Source organism: Oryzias latipes, chromosome 11 (assembly GCF_053564925.1).
Source record: "Oryzias latipes strain Hd-rR chromosome 11, Olatipes_Hd-rR_3.1".
NCBI classification, from domain to species: domain Eukaryota; kingdom Metazoa; phylum Chordata; class Actinopteri; order Beloniformes; family Adrianichthyidae; genus Oryzias; species Oryzias latipes.
Window position 1 is genome coordinate 29411419 of NC_136247.1, and position 17826 is coordinate 29429244.

Consider the following 17826-nt stretch of genomic DNA (forward strand, 5'->3'; position numbering starts at 1 on the left):
GAGGACAAATAGAGGAGAGATGGAGCTGCAGCCAAAGCTCGTCTGCTCGCCACGGCGTGCTGCACTCCCAGAGAAGGCGGGCTGAGGACGGGGTAGGACCGTGTCAGCACACGGATTGATTTCTGATCAGGCGGATTCATCGCCGCTCCTGGTGTTTTTGCGGTTTTGCGTGCTTATTCCACGCTGGTAGACTTGCTGCATGCGTGTTCCTGCTGACATGTGAACGAATGCGTGTACGGTTTATATAAGGAGTTCAGAATTCCTTAAACGGGCCGCTTCACCAACAGAAACCGCCATCGTTCTGGGTTTTAGTCCAGCTTCGTCTGTGTTGGGGGGCTTGTTCTGAAGCGAGCTGGCCTCTGGCTCTTCCTGCGTCTTTGTCTCTGATGGGAGCATCACGGGAAAACATGGCAGACAAAGAGGACGCCGGCGTGTGACTTCACGCACAGACGGCTGCAGGCTTTGTGAGGTCTTTGTCTGCGTGCGTGCGGCGGGGCAGAGCGGCGCAGAACCTGTGCCGTGTGTTTGGCGGCGCCGTCGTCCGGACAGACGGAGGCAGGACTGCGTTTGAACCCCGGCGGATGTTTCCTCCTCTGCAGTGTCACGTTTGGAGGAGGTGATTTCTGTCCTGGGAGAGTAAATCAGAGATGCTCCCTGAAGGCGGGACATCTCTGTCATGGGGGAGCGGTTGCATAATCCTGTGAGATCACAGGGCCTGTGGGAAATAGGAGACGACAGTGTCTGCAGCTCCGGGCGCAGCTGTCTGAGCGTCACATGCACGCTGCACAGGCTGCATGCATGCGTAATCTCTCTGCTGGAATGCTACACATTCATCGCATTTTTAATTCCCTCTTAGATCTGCAGCAGCGTCTGTCTGCCGGCAGGGGGGGGGGCAGTCTCACAGGAGAGACCACCGCTGAACTGAAGCTGCAAGTTACATTAGGAAAAAGGAGGAAGAGTCCTCAAAAGATGAAGATGTGCCTTTAAGTCAACAGTTCTGCTGGAAGGGATAGTGAAGGATGAACTCTAACTGTTGCTTTTCTCTTTAAAGGATCCGCCTCAGACTCCAGATCCGTCGAGATGCAGGAGAGCATCGCCGTCGCCGCCGCCGCTTCGTTTCCATTCAGCAAACCAAACGCCAGCATCTGCAAACCGTCTCCAGCTGGACGTTTCTGGAGCTGGCAGCCCCCACCTCGGTGTGCCTCGTTGTCCCTGAGACCCTTAACCTGCGATGAATGAAGGGTCACAGGTGAGGTCCTTGGGAACAACGTGTCACTCGATGACATCATACAGGAGACTGTGGGGATCCGAACGGTCCACAGAAGCGGGACAGTGTCAGATTTGAGACAGAGTGTGATGTCGCACTGCAGGATCTTTGTGGGAAGAAGATCCAGGAAAGCAAAAACCCTTTTTCAGCAGAGGAACACTTCTGTCGGACTCATTTCAGGAGCATCTAGAAGCCGGAATTTGTTTCCAGCTATGAAAAAAAATCCCTGTTTCTGCTTTCATGTTTAAATGACGGGAATTCTGGAGCCAAAGTGGTTTGATGCAGATTTGCATCAATAGGCACGTAGGGTTAAATCTATATTTGTGTCCAATTTATTGTTTTTAATACTTTGTTGATTCTCTTTTGCTTGGAGATGTTTTCATATTTATGTGAAAAACTGGGATTGTTCTAAATAAAGAGAAATGTTTCAATTTTCATTATTTATTCAAAAAGTAAAAATAAAGAGTGTGAAAAGGATTTGTCGTGTTGCCTTCATGACTGTGGGAAGTTTCACATCTCCTGGATGCAGTCATGATTGTGTGGTTTTCATCAGAAGGCTGCGTCTTTCCTCTGCGCCCAGGGGCAATAAATGGGACTAATGTGCAGTCCTGCCCGGCTGCTGCCCCGTCTCCCAGCCGGGGGCTCCGTGTTCCCGGGCTCTCCGCCCTCCGTGGGTTTGTTCGTCCCAGGATGGTTGACATTGATTGTGCGGGGAGACAGACTGCGGCACATTAGTACCCAGCTCGATGCCGCAGCAAAAACACATTACTGGCTGCATTGGGAGCTCTGTCTGGTAACCAAAGCAACCAGGAGGAGGAGGAGGAGGAGGGGAGGGGAGGAGGAGGGGGGCTGGGACGGGGCAGCGGGTTCAGCCTCTCAGGGGTCGTCTTTCTCAAACGCCACTTTCCTTTCCCGCGGCCACGTCTGTCATTGTCTCAGCCTCTCCGTCTGTCCTCACACACAAACACGTTCACATTCACCCCCCCACCTCCTATCCGCCTACCCACAATGCATCTCTTCTTCGTCAGCAAGATGACTTGAAGAAAATGTTTTCAGTGAAAACCCTGAGATCTGAGAGGCGACTCTGATTTAGCGGAGACTGAAGTTTGGAGGTTTTTGGTCCTAAAGGTCCTGAAAGACTTTAAATAAAGTTCATTCTCATAAAGAAATGCTTATGAGCAAAGTGCCTCCATAAAACAATAATCCTAACGCGTCATGAACTCTGCTGTTTAGTTTCTAGAGGAACACTGAAGAAAAAAAACAAATTTTAAACACGACAGTCACATTTTAGCTACGATGAGGTTAAACAGGATCAACCATTTCAAATGAAGCTAAGTCCAAAAGTGATGTCGCTTTCTAAAAATAATCTAAATACTTAAATATGATGTAAAGCTAAAGCAGCAAAATCATTTAATGTAGATTAAAGTTTTCACAACTAATGTCACTAAATGCAAGTTTGTTCTAGTAAAATACAAGATGAATAAACACTTTTTAGTTACCAGTAAATACAAATGTCTGTTGTTCTGCCATGTTTAGACGTGTACGCTGCAGAAATGATGTAAAAACGGGATAAACAGCAGTTCTACAGCAGAAATGCCTTCATTCCCATAAACTGTCTCTAAGCTGAGAGGAGAGCAGATGTAAAGGATGTTAGCGGTTTGACGTGACGCATTCACTCAAAAATAAATATTACATTCTGATTTTATTTGTTCTTTAAAACTGAGCAAATTTCTTTATAGTTTGACTGAAATGTATGAAATAAATGAGGAAATACAAAGGAAAACAGATCCATTAGACTGTTGAGGTGTTTATTTGAAAGTAGGAACATGAAGTTCAGCATCAAAGCGGCGGAACTGAAACGCTGCGCTGTTGTTTCCGGCAGAGCGTCATTAACGGCACGGACGGCCGGAAGCGGTGTTTAAACAGAGTCTGGAGCAACAATAAAAGCCCTTCTTTCAGTTTGCGGTACGTATGCGGCTCTAAAATGTGATATAAAAATGTCATAAACACGTCGGTGGGCCTGGGGGGGGGGGGGGTTAGGATGCGGGCCGCGATTTGCCTTTTTCTCCCCACCGCTTTCTGTGTTGGGCGCCGTCGATTGTGACGCTGACTATTACCTGGAAAGCAATAAGATATAGACTACAAATACTTAACACCTAAGGACTAACCAGGGTAATTTGGCTGTAAATATTGACGTATAAATGCGTAAATAATAATCAGCCAAGTTTCACACATTTGAATCGGTGAAGCGTGTCTGAACAGCCCCGCGTTCATGTTATTTATGAATCATATTGATGCGTGACCGCGGAGCACTTTCCTACCGTTAACCAGAATGGAATCCAGGAAATAGACGGAGCCGTGTGATGTTTTTGTTCCAAATTTCCGGTCTGCCGCAGAGATCCGTTTGGCCGGTAGAGGGCGCCGTTCTCAGTCTGAGACTAGAACGACTAGACGAGACATATTTACACTAGATCAGTCTGGAACTGTTCCCCTTCAGGTTCTTGTTTTATCCAAATAACAGGTACAAACAGTTAAAAACAAAGAACATTAAACTCTACATTGATTGTTCAAAGTCAAAAGTAAACTAAGATTAAATCATGAAGCTGAGCTCAATGTCTTGTTTGAATTGCTTTTTTGTTTCTTCTGGGGAAATAAAATCTCATTTGGGCTTAATAAATGTAAAATAATTGGGATCTTTTTTTCAAATAAACGCTTTGCACCTGTCTGTGACGTCACACATAACTCGTGTTTCCACATTCACCTGCTCGAGGTGACTTTCAAATTAAAAGCTTCAGTCACTGAAAAATGTAAAATATTTGAAAAAAATTGTTCAAAAAGTTATTTTGAGTTGGAAACTTTTATCTGATCGTGTAAAAAAATAATAAATCGTTACAATCAAACAGGAATTATTTTTGTCCATTTTGGCACATTTGCAGATTATTATTATCAGTTTCCACTGCTCGTTTTTGCCTCAGATGCTTCAAATGAAGTGATTGTCTGCGTTTTAGCATCAATAAACTCGTCGTTTTGCTCGATCTGAACAGGAACAGCTACAGATCCAGACTGAGGACAGAAGGATGGAGGAGGAGGAGGTTTCTGCTGCAGAGACCAGCTTCACTAAAGCCGCAGGAGGAAGACCTCAGGGCTCCAAGAAGCTGCAGGTCTGCATCACAGACCTCAACTGGACAAACCTCGCTTCACCCCTACAGCCCCAGGAGGGGGGCCAGCAAAGGCTGGGGGGCGACCCCCTGGAGGCCCACAGGGGCAGAGGAAGGCCCAAAGGCTCCAAGAAGGCAGCCAGCAGTGAGAACGGTTCCACGGCAGAACACTTCCCTAAGAAACCAGGAAGACCCAAGAAGGACGCTTCAGCTGGAGACCTGCCCAACGGGGGCCCCAGCGCCCCCCAGAGAGGACGCCCCATAGGATCCATAAAGCGGAAGTCGGAGACAGCGGTGGAGAACGGCGGAAGTTCAGAAACGCCGCGAGAAAGAGGTCGCCCCAAGGGCTCGCCCAGCAAGAAGCCCAGGCTGGAGGGGGGGTCTGACCAAACAAAAAACTCTCAGAAAAGACGGCGGGGTCGACCCCGGAAGGCGGGGCTTACAAAAACTACGTTTAATGGCATGACGAAGACGAGAGGAAGGCCCAGGAAAAACCAGGAGCCGCTCGCTGCCGGCTCCTCGCCAAAGAAGAGGGGGAGGGGTCGGCCTAAAGGCTCTCTGAACAAGAAGCCCCCCCTCTTTGTGGGGCCCAGAAAGTTAGGGCGCCCCCCAAAAGTATCTGCCCTTTCCAGAAAAGGGAAAAAGCGTGGCAGGCCGCGCCAGCAGCCCGCCAAAAGGGGAAGGCCCCGGAAATACCCCCTGCCGCCCCCCGAGGAGTTAAACAAGCCCAAAGTCTGGAAGCCGCTTGGAAGACCAAGGAAGTATCCTCGGGTTGAACCCCCAGAGGGGGCCCCGGCAGCCCCCCGCCGCGCCCGTGGGCGGCCTCGTAAGTCCGAGTCTAAGAAAGGGGCTCATTTACGCAAAAGTCTAGCGACCAGCCCGCCGGCGCCGCTCGGTCCCAGCGACGGACTTCAGAGGAAAAAGGGCCGTCCCCCAAATGACGCTAAGAGAGAAGGGGCCGCCCCCAAACAAAGGGGACGTCCCAAAGGGTCAGTCAGCAAAAACAAAGCCCCCTCGTCCCCCAGCCATTCAAACGATTCCCGTGCGGCTGGGGAGGAAGGTGAAGCAGGAAAAGGGGCGGAGACTCTTCCTTAGGACAGCAGTGACTTGAACCGTCTGGTTGGACGGGTCCACGTCTCCGTGGTTGTTGTTAAAAAGAAGAACTTTGATCTTTTTAACAGGATTTGAACTCTTATTCTTGGTTTTCAGCAGCTTTTATGTCAACTTGTTCTTGGATTCTTTTATTGTGAAAGGACCCTTCCTGTTTTCAGGTGGAGATTCCCGGCATCATGGGTAAAAAAAGATGGTAGATTCTGTTAGACAGAGAAGACGTTGAATGTTTTTATTTTCTGTCTTTTTCTTCAGATTTATTTGTAAAAGTGCCGTAAAAATAAAACCAGGAAGTTTTTCTTCTGTGAACCGAAACGGATTTATCCGACAAATCCTGAGGAAGATCGCAGACGATCATCTTCCATGTTTTCATTAATGAACCAGAAATCTGCTGAAGAAGCTGTGAAAGGTCCTTTGAACATTTGGAAAACAAGCTTTTGCCAAATATTCTTCAAATGATTTTTATTCTGTAACTTTATCACGAGTGACCCCCCCCCCCCCCCCCCCCCCCCCAAACAGGTACGTGTCTGTCCCGATGAAACCTTCATGATGGAAGGATCAGCCTTAGCTTCCTGTTCGGAGGATCAGCTTCCTGTTTGGAGGATCAGCATCCTCTTGTATTTCGTTTTTTGTCTTATTGTGAAAGGTCTAGCTTTCATGTCCTGTCATTTCCTGCTTCTCCTCAGGGGCCTGTTTCAGAAAGGAGGTTCGACCAACTCTGAGGTTGAACTTGAACTCTGAGTTGGTCAATCGGGAGATTAACAACTCTGAGTTTTCTGTTTCAGAGAAGCTGATCTGAGTTAGATCAATCAACTCTGAGTGGACTGATTCGGAGGTGAGCGTGCGCACCGCGACTATAAGAAGCCATTATCAATGGAGCGCAGATATTACGAGTCACCATGGCAACCGTGAAAAAAAGAGGTCTGCGTATTTTTCTCCAGCTGAACTTGACGTGCTGCTGCAGAGTTACAGTGAATATGAGCACATATTCCAGAAGAAAAGCAACACCGCTGCATCTGCAAAACAGAGACAGTTAGCGTGGAAAACATAGCTGCTCAAGTTAATGCGTAAGTTTGCATTTAAATCATTGGTATAAAATATTGGCTGTAATAACTTTTTAAATAGCGTACGGTGTGAAATAAAAAATGGCGATATTTAGGTGTACTTTTGAAGTGTTATTCCTGGTGTAAATGCATGAAATGCTGCATAGTGTACAGAACCAATCTGGGGGGGAAATGCATTTAACGTCGGTAATGTTTAGAGGACTTTTTTGTTAACCTTCCCCTCTTGCAAACGTTGGTCAGTTTAATATTAATACATGCAACTGTGTTTTTAAAAGTGAACTTTTGTCTACTGTTGAACCTTTCGCTGCGCGAAGACTTCTCCTTTCTTTTCTCTCGTCTTTCCGACCGACCGTGGTCAGAAGCGCAGGGGAGGTTTCCTTCAGGGCTGAAGGGAATTCTCCTTCGGGGTTCACTTCCCGTTCGAAACCCTCAACCTCCAGAGCGGATTAAGAATGACTCCAAAACAGTTATTCTGGGAATGACACCTTCTCTTTATTTAACTAAGTGCTCCGTCCTCCGAACACACAATATATACCACGCACCCCCCCCCCCCCATCTGCACCTGCACTCGCCCCTCCCCTTGTCTCTCGTGGCTCGCACCCCGCTCAGCACACACACACGCTGCAACACTACCCTTGTATTGATCAAGTGGTATAGGTTTATATGGGATTAAGAAAGTAAGCAGTGCTAGAAAATTGTGTTTCCATAAAGTAATTGTTACATTAATCTAATTCAATGTCCCTGATTTCATTTTCACGTAGATGCTATCCTGCAGGAATTAAAAGAAACATGGCAGCAGCTAAAAATGAAAAAGAAATCGAGTCTTCTCAAAATCCTCGTACGACGTAAATGTAATTCTCTACGAATTAATGCAGCCTCCTCATCTATTGGGTCCTCCAAAAAAGGACAAGCCATTCTTGTCACTTAGACCGTCTCTGTGTGACGGACATGTGGGCAATGAAGGTTAAAGCGAAAAATACCGCTTCGTCTTTAAAAAGGGGAGGGGACCGGCAGAAACTTTGAGTTTGGAGAATAAAACCTGCTCCCGACCAGGTTAGGTTCACAGCATAAGTAACCATGGACACTGACTCCGAGTATAAGTTACCTCTCTTTCAGAAACGGGTTTGACTTACTCTGCTTTCTCTGGTTTAACAAACCTCCCATTCTGAAACGGAAAACCCAGGGTTTCCCTGATTTCAGGGTTAATGCACTCAGAGTTTACACTTAACCTCCTTTCTGAAACAGGCCCCTGATGTTTGTCATTTTATGGATGTAAACATGTTTTGGTTTCCAAACATGTTTCTCTTTGTAAATGTGACCGTATTATTGTTGACATGAATGTTTGGGTTTGACAAAGGAAGAACGGCGTCGTAGACTTTGATGCGGAGGAGCTGAAGCTTTGAACAGATCTGGCTCCATTTAAAGAAATGGTGGATCTTATTTTCCATCAGTTAGTGCTTTTATTTTGAAACTTCAACAGTTTTTTTAAATAAACAAACATTTTACTTTGAACAGAATCCGGTACATGTTTTCAAGGGCGGGGTCAGACCAGGTGAGGACACCTGCCACCCACCTCGCCCTGTTGACGTCATCGTCCTACTGAGTCACAAAGATCGTGTGTTCAGGAAGATGAGTCACTCCGGCCTGTTTAAAAGTTTCTCTCTACTTTGTCCCACGGCGCTTTCCTTCTAGATTTGTGATCCGCATCTTCGTTTAAGCAGCAGTAATGTATAATAAACTACTGCTGATTATTCTGGGATGGCACTGATTCAGTTTCTAATCTATAGGAAATCCAAAGTTTCTGTCATTTTAATTAAAATGTTTTAAATTAAAATGTGTTAAAATGGTTTATTTTTATTGACTGTGTTGGTAACATTAGAAGAGAAGTGAAGCCAATGAAGATTAAAAACATGTCAAAGCATCTTCTCTTTATGTTAACATATCTCCAATGTTTACAGACATAAACTATATTTCCTAATAATGCAGAACAATAAAATCCGGTAAAATAGTTAGATTTGTGTTTGACGTAAGAAAGATTGTTGAATACTTTATTAAAAAGTGTTGAAATGTTTGAAAGATCTTAAGTGTGTTTTATAGAATCTTCCTGTTTATTTTAGACCTTTATTTGATTTAAAAAAAGATCCATAAAGATACATTTCTTTACTGATTCTGTATTGTTGTGAACTTAGAGGAGGTGAGATGCAGCAAAAGGGCCGATAAACAACATTTTAATAGCAATAGTTGTAACTGATTTTATTGTTTGGAGAAGAAGCCTCTTTAAGTTGTTGTCAGTTTGGTCTCTTATTTTGAAGGCGGAGTGATACCTCTCACTGTGTTTTTGATCTTTGACACGGAAAGCGAGACTTCGCTGCGTCTTCTCACCTGTCAGGTAAGCGAAGTCTAAACTCTGTAAAAAGTTTCTGTCAACCCGGAAGTTCGGCTGTGAGTAGTTCGGAACCCTCAGCGGTTCTTTGTCGGTTCGGTTCCTCTCACAGAAGCGGTTCACGGTCCCCGCGTGCCACAAGAACGCAGAACCTTCAGGCCGCGAGGACCGTCTGTTCAAAGTTCTCCCGAGTTCCAGAGCGGAACCCAGAAACGCTCCGTGTTCCGGAAGTTTCCGGTTCTGTAGAACCAGAATCAGCAAAAACAAGTTTTTCTCTTCCGGAACTGAAATTCGTTCGTATAAAGAACCGAATCTGTTCTGTGACCGATAGAGATAAAGAATGGACCTTGGACCCCGCGGGGTGTGGAGGATGTGAATGCCTCCACGGTCCACGCTGCACACAAAACCTCACACACAAAAAAAAAACCTCTAGGATGCAAATAAAATATTAAATATTTGCGAAAAAATGTTTTTGCCTTCACATTTTTTTTATTTTTGCTCTCAAAACTTTTTTTCCACATTTTCCTTTTTCTTTGAATTTCTTTTCTTTTCCAAAAATATTGTTTCGTTTACAAACATAAATGTTTTTGCATTCGTTGTCTCATCTCGCTTTTTTCCTATCTTTGATCTTACTGACACAAGTTTCAGTTTAGCGTGACAAAGCTGCCATCAAACATCTGCTGATTGGTCCAGATTCTAACCAATCAGGTTTCTCCGTCTCATATTTACTCTGGTGAATATGGAATTTAGCCACGAATAACAAAATATTTATTAAAAAGAAAGCCTGACTTTGGACTTTGTGTCGGTTCTGTTCAATCAGGATTCTGCCGTTTTCAACCATTCTGGCCCGTTTGAGCAGCAAAGCAGCTAAAATCAACCCGTTTATTTATTCACGTCAGTGTAGAAACCAGCGTGTTTAAAATGTCTGCAGCCAGAGGTTACACTTTATTACCATTGAGATTCTGAACTATTGTTTTATTTTCATCAATACATTTTTAAATATGAAGAGAAAATAGCATTTTTTCATGAGTATTTTTTTTACTTTGAAAAAAATAAGACGCTGTGAAAATGAACAAAGGAAAAAATGCTTCTTCTGTTAAATCCATCTGCTGTGGTGAGCCGTCATTCTTCTGCTTTTTACTGCTGTTACTGCTTCCAAGACACTTGAGCAGCATACAGGTTGACCTCTGACCTTTTTACTAATATTTTGCTCTGGATTCACAGATCACACACAGGTTGATGTTGGTTTGATGTCAGCAGATAAACTTTACAGTTTCAGGAAATCCTCAGCCATAAATTCACAAATCTGACTAAATAAAAATGATTCAATACTAAAAAAGTAACAAAGATTAAAAATGTAAATGTTCTTCATCCAAAGAGACTAAATCCATGATAAAAACAGCTGCTTCAGCTTCTGAGCCTCAGACACCATGTGAGGTAAATACAGGCATTTGATTGGTTACAATCTGGACCAATCAGCAGCTCTTTGATGGCAGCTAAACTGAAATTTATGTGAGGAAAATCAAAGATAGGAAAAAAGGGTGATGAGACACAACGCATGCAAAAGCATTTGTGTTGCAAACACAAAAAGATATTTTTGAAAAATTAAGCTTTTGAACGCAAATATTTAATATTTTCATTTGCAACTTAGAGAGTTTTGTGGAGGCCTGAATATCCCTCCATAGCAGACTAACCTCACCTGTCGTCCACAGGGACATGTCTGCTGACACCTGGAGGAGCTCCTGCTGAACGTCTCCACATGGACCGGCAGGAGGAACCGCAGGGTTCTGACCCAAACATGACGGAACCATCCAAAGGTTTGGAGAGCGGCTCGCCGGCCGCTCAAATCCCAGGAAGGAAAAAGCTGCAAGACAGCAGCAGCCAGGAGGAGGAGGAGGCCCAAGACTCTGAGGAGGAGGAGGAAGAGGAAGAGGAGGAGGAAGGAGGAAGGTCTCCTTCTGCCCTGCAGAAGTCCAGCACCTTACTGTGGTCAGGACACCTGAACAGGAAGATCCTGTTGGAGCAGGGGGGCGGAGGTCCTGAGAAGGGGGAGGTGGAGGTGACGGACAGGTCCAGGTGGAGGGAGAGCATGCCGGAGGGGGAGAAGTGGAGAGACGAGGAGCCCAAGGAGGAGGACTGCTGGCTGGCTGACGATGAGGAGGAGGATGAAGACGACGACGCCATGAGCGTGAAGCCCGCCACGGAGTTCACGCCACACGTCACCATCGTGAATCAGAACCAGAACCCAGAGGAGGTCCGGGCCTTTCCGGAGGAGGAGGTGGAGGATCCTGTCCAGCTCTGCCGGGAGGAACCGTTTCCACCGGAGCGGTGGGACGAGAACGACAAGCTCTGTGAGTTTAACACGCAGAACCGGACGGTTCTGCAGAACCGGAGCGTTCGTTTCACCGTCAAACTGCAGATATCTGCTGTTAGTGTTTCAGTGATTACAAAGAAAGGTCAGAGGTCAACCTGCAGAAACCCTTAACGGTGTCAGAGTCAGAACAAAGTCAGTGAAAAGTTCAGTAAAGTAAAGAGGAAGAACAGAATGAGCGCCACCGTCTGACCCCCGGGCGCCACACGCCCTCGTTGACCCCCCTTTGACCCGCCCTCACTGGCCGTTTCACGTAACAAAAAACAGCTTTTCTGTGGGGTTCATCTCCATGGCAACCAGTTTCAGTTTGGGCGGGGCTGGAGGTGACAGACGGGTCAACGCCACAAAGTAAACGTTTGGGTTTCCATGTTGGCCACGCCCACAAACCTGATGGATTCATGTCATGTGGTTTCTGGCTGTTGATTAGTCTGGGGAGAACGTTCTCCACGTTCTCCACCTTCTCCCTGTTCTCCACGTTCTCCCTGTTCTCCACATTCTCCCTGTTCTCCACGTTCTCCCTGTTCTCCACATTCTCCCTGTTCTCCACGTTCTCCCTGTTCTCCACATTCTCCCTGTTCTCCACGTTCTCCCTGTTCTCCACCTTCTCCCTGTTCTCCACGTTCTCCCTGTTCTCCACATTCTCCCTGTTCTTCACGTTCTCCACCTTCTCCCTGGTTCTCCACATTCTCCCTGTTCTCCACGTTCTCCCTGTTCTCCACGTTCTCCCTGTTCTCCACCTTCTCCCTGTTCTCCACCTTCTCCCTGTTCTCCACGTTCTCCCTGTTCCCCACCTTCTCCCTGTTCTCCACGTTCTCCCTGTTCCCCACATTCTCCCTGGTTCTCCACATTCTCCCTGTTCTCCACCTTCTCCCTGTTCTCCACCTTCTCCCTGTTCTCCACCTTCTCCCTGTTCTCCACGTTCTCCACATTCTCCCTGTTCTCCACGTTCTCCCTGTTCTCCACATTCTCCCTGTTCTCCACGTTCTCCCTGTTCTCCACCTTCTCCCTGTTCTCCACGTTCTCCCTGTTCTCCACATTCTCCCTGTTCTTCACGTTCTCCACCTTCTCCCTGGTTCTCCACATTCTCCCTGTTCTCCACGTTCTCCCTGTTCTCCACATTCTCCCTGTTCTCCACATTCTCCCTGTTCTCCACGTTCTCCCTGTTCTCCACCTTCTCCCTGTTCTCCACGTTCTCCCTGTTCTCCACCTTCTCCCTGTTCTCCCTGTTCTCCACATTCTCCCCGTTCTTCACGTTCTCCACCTTCTCCCTGTTCTCCACCTTCTCCCTGTTCTCCACCTTCTCCCTGTTCTCCACGTTCTCCCTGTTCTCCACATTCTCCCTGTTCTCCACGTTCTCCCTGTTCTCCACATTCTCCCTGTTCTCCACGTTCTCCCTGTTCTCCACCTTCTCCCTGTTCTCCACGTTCTCCCTGTTCTCCACATTCTCCCTGTTCTTCACGTTCTCCACCTTCTCCCTGGTTCTCCACATTCTCCCTGTTCTCCACGTTCTCCCTGTTCTCCACGTTCTCCCTGTTCTCCACCTTCTCCCTGTTCTCCACCTTCTCCCTGTTCTCCACGTTCTCCCTGTTCCCCACCTTCTCCCTGTTCTCCACGTTCTCCCTGTTCCCCACATTCTCCCTGGTTCTCCACATTCTCCCTGTTCTCCACCTTCTCCCTGTTCTCCACCTTCTCCCTGTTCTCCACCTTCTCCCTGTTCTCCACGTTCTCCACATTCTCCCTGTTCTCCACGTTCTCCCTGTTCTCCACATTCTCCCTGTTCTCCACGTTCTCCCTGTTCTCCACCTTCTCCCTGTTCTCCACGTTCTCCCTGTTCTCCACATTCTCCCTGTTCTTCACGTTCTCCACCTTCTCCCTGGTTCTCCACATTCTCCCTGTTCTCCACGTTCTCCCTGTTCTCCACATTCTCCCTGTTCTCCACATTCTCCCTGTTCTCCACGTTCTCCCTGTTCTCCACCTTCTCCCTGTTCTCCACGTTCTCCCTGTTCTCCACCTTCTCCCTGTTCTCCCTGTTCTCCACATTCTCCCCGTTCTTCACGTTCTCCACCTTCTCCCTGTTCTCCACCTTCTCCCTGTTCTCCACCTTCTCCCTGTTCTCCACGTTCTCCCTGTTCTCCACATTCTCCCTGTTCTCCACGTTCTCCCTGTTCTCCACGTTCTCCCTGTTCTCCACCTTCTCCCTGTTCTCCACGTTCTCCCTGTTCTCCACATTCTCCCTGTTCTTCACGTTCTCCACCTTCTCCCTGGTTCTCCACATTCTCCCTGTTCTCCACGTTCTCCCTGTTCTCCACGTTCTCCCTGTTCTCCACCTTCTCCCTGTTCTCCACCTTCTCCCTGTTCTCCACGTTCTCCCTGTTCCCCACCTTCTCCCTGTTCTCCACGTTCTCCCTGTTCCCCACATTCTCCCTGGTTCTCCACATTCTCCCTGGTTCTCCACCTTCTCCCTGGTTCTCCACCTTCTCCCTGTTCTCCACCTTCTCCCTGTTCTCCACGTTCTCCCTGTTCCCCACATTCTCCCTGGTCCCCCACATTCTCCCTGTTCTCCATGTTCTCCCTGTTCTCCACGTTCTCCCTGTTCTCCACCTTCTCCCTGTTCTCCACCTTCTCCCTGTTCTCCACCATCTCCCTGTTCCCCACATTCTCCCTGGTTCTCCACACTCTCCCTGTTCTCCACCTTCTCCCTGTTCTCCACCTTCACCCTGTTCTCCACGTTCTCCCTGTTCTCCACCTTCTCCCTGTTCTCCACGTTCTCCCTGTTCCCCACATTCTCCCTGGTTCTCCACCTTCTCCCTGGTTCTCCACCTTCTCCCTGGTTCTCCACCTTCTCCCTGTTCTCCACATTCTCCCTGTTCCCCACATTCTCCCTCTTCTTTACGTTCTCCCTCTTCTTTACGTTCTCCCTCTTCTCCACGTTCTCCCTGGTTCTCCACCTTCTCCCTGGTTCTCCACCTTCTCCCTGTTCTCCACCTTCTCCCTGTTCCCCACATTCTCCCTGTTCCCCACATTCTCCCTGTTCTTTACGTTCTCCCTCTTCTCCACATTCTCCACCTTCTCCCTGTTCTCCACCTTCTCCCTGGTTCTCCACCTTCTCCCTGTTCCCCACCTTCTCCCTGTTCCCCACATTCTCCCTGTTCCCCACATTCTCCCTGTTCTTTACGTTCTCCACGTTCTCCCTCTTTTCCACATTCTCCACCTTCTCCCTGTTCTCCACCTTCTCCCTGTTCTCCACCTTCTCCCTGTTCCCCACATTCTCCCTGTTCCCCACATTCTCCCTGGTCCCCCACATTCTCCCTGTTCTCCACGTTCTCCCTGGTTCTCCACCTTCTCCCTGGTTCTCCACCTTCTCCCTGGTTCTCCACCTTCTCCCTGTTCTCCACATTCTCCCTGTTCCCCACATTCTCCCTGTTCTTTACGTTCTCCACGTTCTCCCTGTTCTCCACATTCTCCACATTCTCCCTGTTCTCCACATTCTCCCTGTTTCCCACCTTCTCCCTGTTCTCCACGTTCTCCCTGTTCCCCACATTCTCCCTGTTCTCCACGTTCTCCCTGTTCCCCACATTCTCCCTGGTCCCCCACATTCTCCCTGTTCTCCACGTTCTCCCTGTTCCCCACCTTCTCCCTGTTCCCCACCTTCTCCCTGGTTCTCCACCTTCTCCCTGGTTCTCCACCTTCTCCCTGTTCTCCACATTCTCCCTGTTCCCCACATTCTCCCTGTTCTCCACGTTCTCCCTGTTCCCCACATTCTCCCTGTTCTCCACGTTCTCCCTGTTCCCCACATTCTCCCTGGTCCCCCACATTCTCCCTGTTCTCCACGTTCTCCCTGTTCCCCACCTTCTCCCTGTTCCCCACCTTCTCCCTGGTTCTCCACCTTCTCCCTGGTTCTCCACCTTCTCCCTGTTCTCCACATTCTCCCTGTTCCCCACATTCTCCCTGTTCCCCACATTCTCCCTGTTCTTTACGTTCTCCACGTTCTCCCTGTTCTCCACATTCTCCCTGTTCTCCACATTCTCCCTGTTTCCCACCTTCTCCCTGTTCTCCACGTTCTCCCTGTTCCCCACATTCTCCCTGTTCTCCACATTCTCCCTGTTCTCCTGCTGGAGGCCCCGAGCCTTGAAGCCGTCTCCTCCTCCTCCTCAGACCTCTGTGACCACGTGGACCAGCAGAAGTTGGGCCTCCTCTTCTCCATTCTGGCTGGAGGACTCCTGTTCCCGCTGCTGGTGTGGGGGGGCTACGCCCTGCTGCCCTTCGACCCCCCCGTTGTGGGTGGCCCCGCCCTGAGGGTGATCTACAGCCTCCGCTGTGCGTTCTTCGGCGTCGTTCCCGTCGTCCTGGGTGAGCCTCGGGCGTCTTTGTTGGCGGCGGCTGAGGGGGCGGGCACTAACCGTGACCTTGGGCTGCTTGCAGGCGTGCTGGTGCAGGGCGTGGCCCGGCTGCGGCACTGCGCCCTGAAGCCGCTATACCTGAACGGTCAGGTGGACAGGGAGGTGAAGGTGCACGAGCACTACGTCAGCCAGTCGCTGGCGCTCTTCCTCTTCTACTTCCTGCAGCTGGCGGTCTTGGCGACGTACATCAGCCAGGACCTGGTGAAGCTGGTGCCGCTGCTGACCATCATTTTTGTCTTCGGCAGGTACGTAAAGGTCGCCACCTTTGGTCTCTGGCCGCGGGTGAAGGTTAGGAGAAACGGTTCTTCTGTCTGAAGTGACCCGACCTTCATGAATCCTGAAATCCACAGATTGGTTCATCTTTAGGGACTTTTATTTTGAAAAACGTCAAACTTTGGACACTCCTCCTTTGATCGGGTTCTGTTAAATCCACTGAAACGTCGTCACTGAACCCACAGACGATCGACTCTGGATCTGCTGGGGTTTAGCGTGATCCAGCATGTCATGTGACGTCAGTCTGACAACAGGAAGTAGACCAGGATTTAACAAAATAAAAGTCCCTGGTCCAGTCTGAGGTCATTTTTTGGGGATATCCAGACCTCTTCCTGAGGTCAAAGGTCAGCAATACGTTGATGAGATGGGGGGGGGGGGGGGGGGGGTCATTTGTGACAGAGGTTAAAGGTCCTGATATTCAGTTTCAGACAGAAGAATTTTTCATCTGCTCCTTCAGTCCAGGATTGCAGCTGCAGCTGCAGGACTGCGACTGCAGCTGCAGGACTGCGGCTGCAGGACAGCGGCTGCAGCTGCATCGGTCCTGCATCCGTCCCGGATGGACTCGTCCCTCAGTCGTGTGCTGGTGTCTCCTCAGGCTCATCTACTGGCTCTGCCTGGCTTTGGACAGCAGCATCCGGGGGCTGGGCTTTGCCTTTTCCTTTCTCCCAACGGTGGTCATGATGGGCGCCAACCTCTACTACATGTGCTCGTCTGTCGGGCAGGACGCCATTTTCGACGTGGCGGTGCCCACCACGCCGCCCCCTCCCAGACTGCGATGGTGGTTTTGAACCCTCAACTCTTTGGTTCTGGTTGATTTGGTAAACGGCGGTGAGAGCAGCTCGGCGCTGGATTAGCCACGCCTTAGAGGACGCCGTTCGTCAGACCTGCCAGGATCCCTTGATGGGTTCTGAGCTCGTGAAACTCTGGAGGAGGTCCAGGGTCCGCCTGAAGTCCTGGACCTGGACGTGAAAGCTGGACTTCCTGACGGATCTTCAGCCAGACGATGATTTCCTGTTTCTGACTCTCCTCGTCAGAACGATGGCGTTTACAGAAATCCTGTTTGATTTTCCTTTCAAACGTTGAAATATTTACTTTGAGTCGCTTTTATTTGATGAGAATCAACTTTTCCCACTTGAAAGGGGGTTCCTGAATGCATCTTTGTCATGTTAATAAAGGCTCACCTGTGTTCGCCCCAAACTCCTCTGTGCTGCTTTTGAGCAAATGAAGGGCGGAACGTCGGCGGCACGAATCCCTTTGCATGAACGTCCATGAAGACATCATGGACTCTGAAACGCCTGAGGTGGAAGAATCAGTCAGATTGTTGAGGAAAAGATGGAAAGAAAGAAACGCCTCGATGGGGCGGAGTCAGAGAACCCAAACGAGGCGAGCAGATAAAACTGCGTTTTCTGTCGTGTGACGACGAGCGGGAGGTCCAGTACACAGACTCACTTCACTGTGATTAGCAAAGGGAGGGCTGCTCTGTGGTGTAGTGGCTAGCACCTCACGGGGAGAAGGTCCTGGTTCAAATCCCAGGACTCGGGCCTTCCTGTGTGGAGTTGGCAGGTTCTCCTGGTTCAGGTGTGGATTTTCCCGGCTTCCTTGGTGTGTCTGAAGACGAGTGGATGAGTCCTGGTAACCTGTTCAGGGCGAAGCAGCTGGGATAGGCTCCAGCAGCCTGTGACGCTGAAACATGGAAACAGATATGAGGCCCCAAACACAGAGCCCTGTGGCACACCACACTCAGAGCATGGACAGGAACTGAAAGCAGTTCTGCTCCACACACAGATTCAGAGATTCCTG

The 17826-nt window shown here is 48.9% G+C and overlaps 1 protein-coding gene across 1 annotated transcript; it reads left to right on the top strand.

The window, feature by feature from the left end:
• The first annotated feature begins 3115 nt into the window (after positions 1-3115).
• On the top strand, positions 3116-17217 carry tmem79a (transmembrane protein 79a). Its single transcript, XM_078954533.1, has 8 exons — positions 3116-3232; positions 4312-5517; positions 5697-5718; positions 8991-9041; positions 10695-11333; positions 15509-15703; positions 15776-15998; positions 16622-17217. The coding sequence occupies exons 2-8, from the start codon at positions 4345-4347 to the stop codon at positions 16812-16814; spliced, it is 2496 nt and encodes an 831-aa protein (XP_078810659.1). The 5' UTR covers positions 3116-3232; positions 4312-4344; the 3' UTR covers positions 16815-17217.
• Positions 17218-17826: the final 609 nt, after the last annotated feature.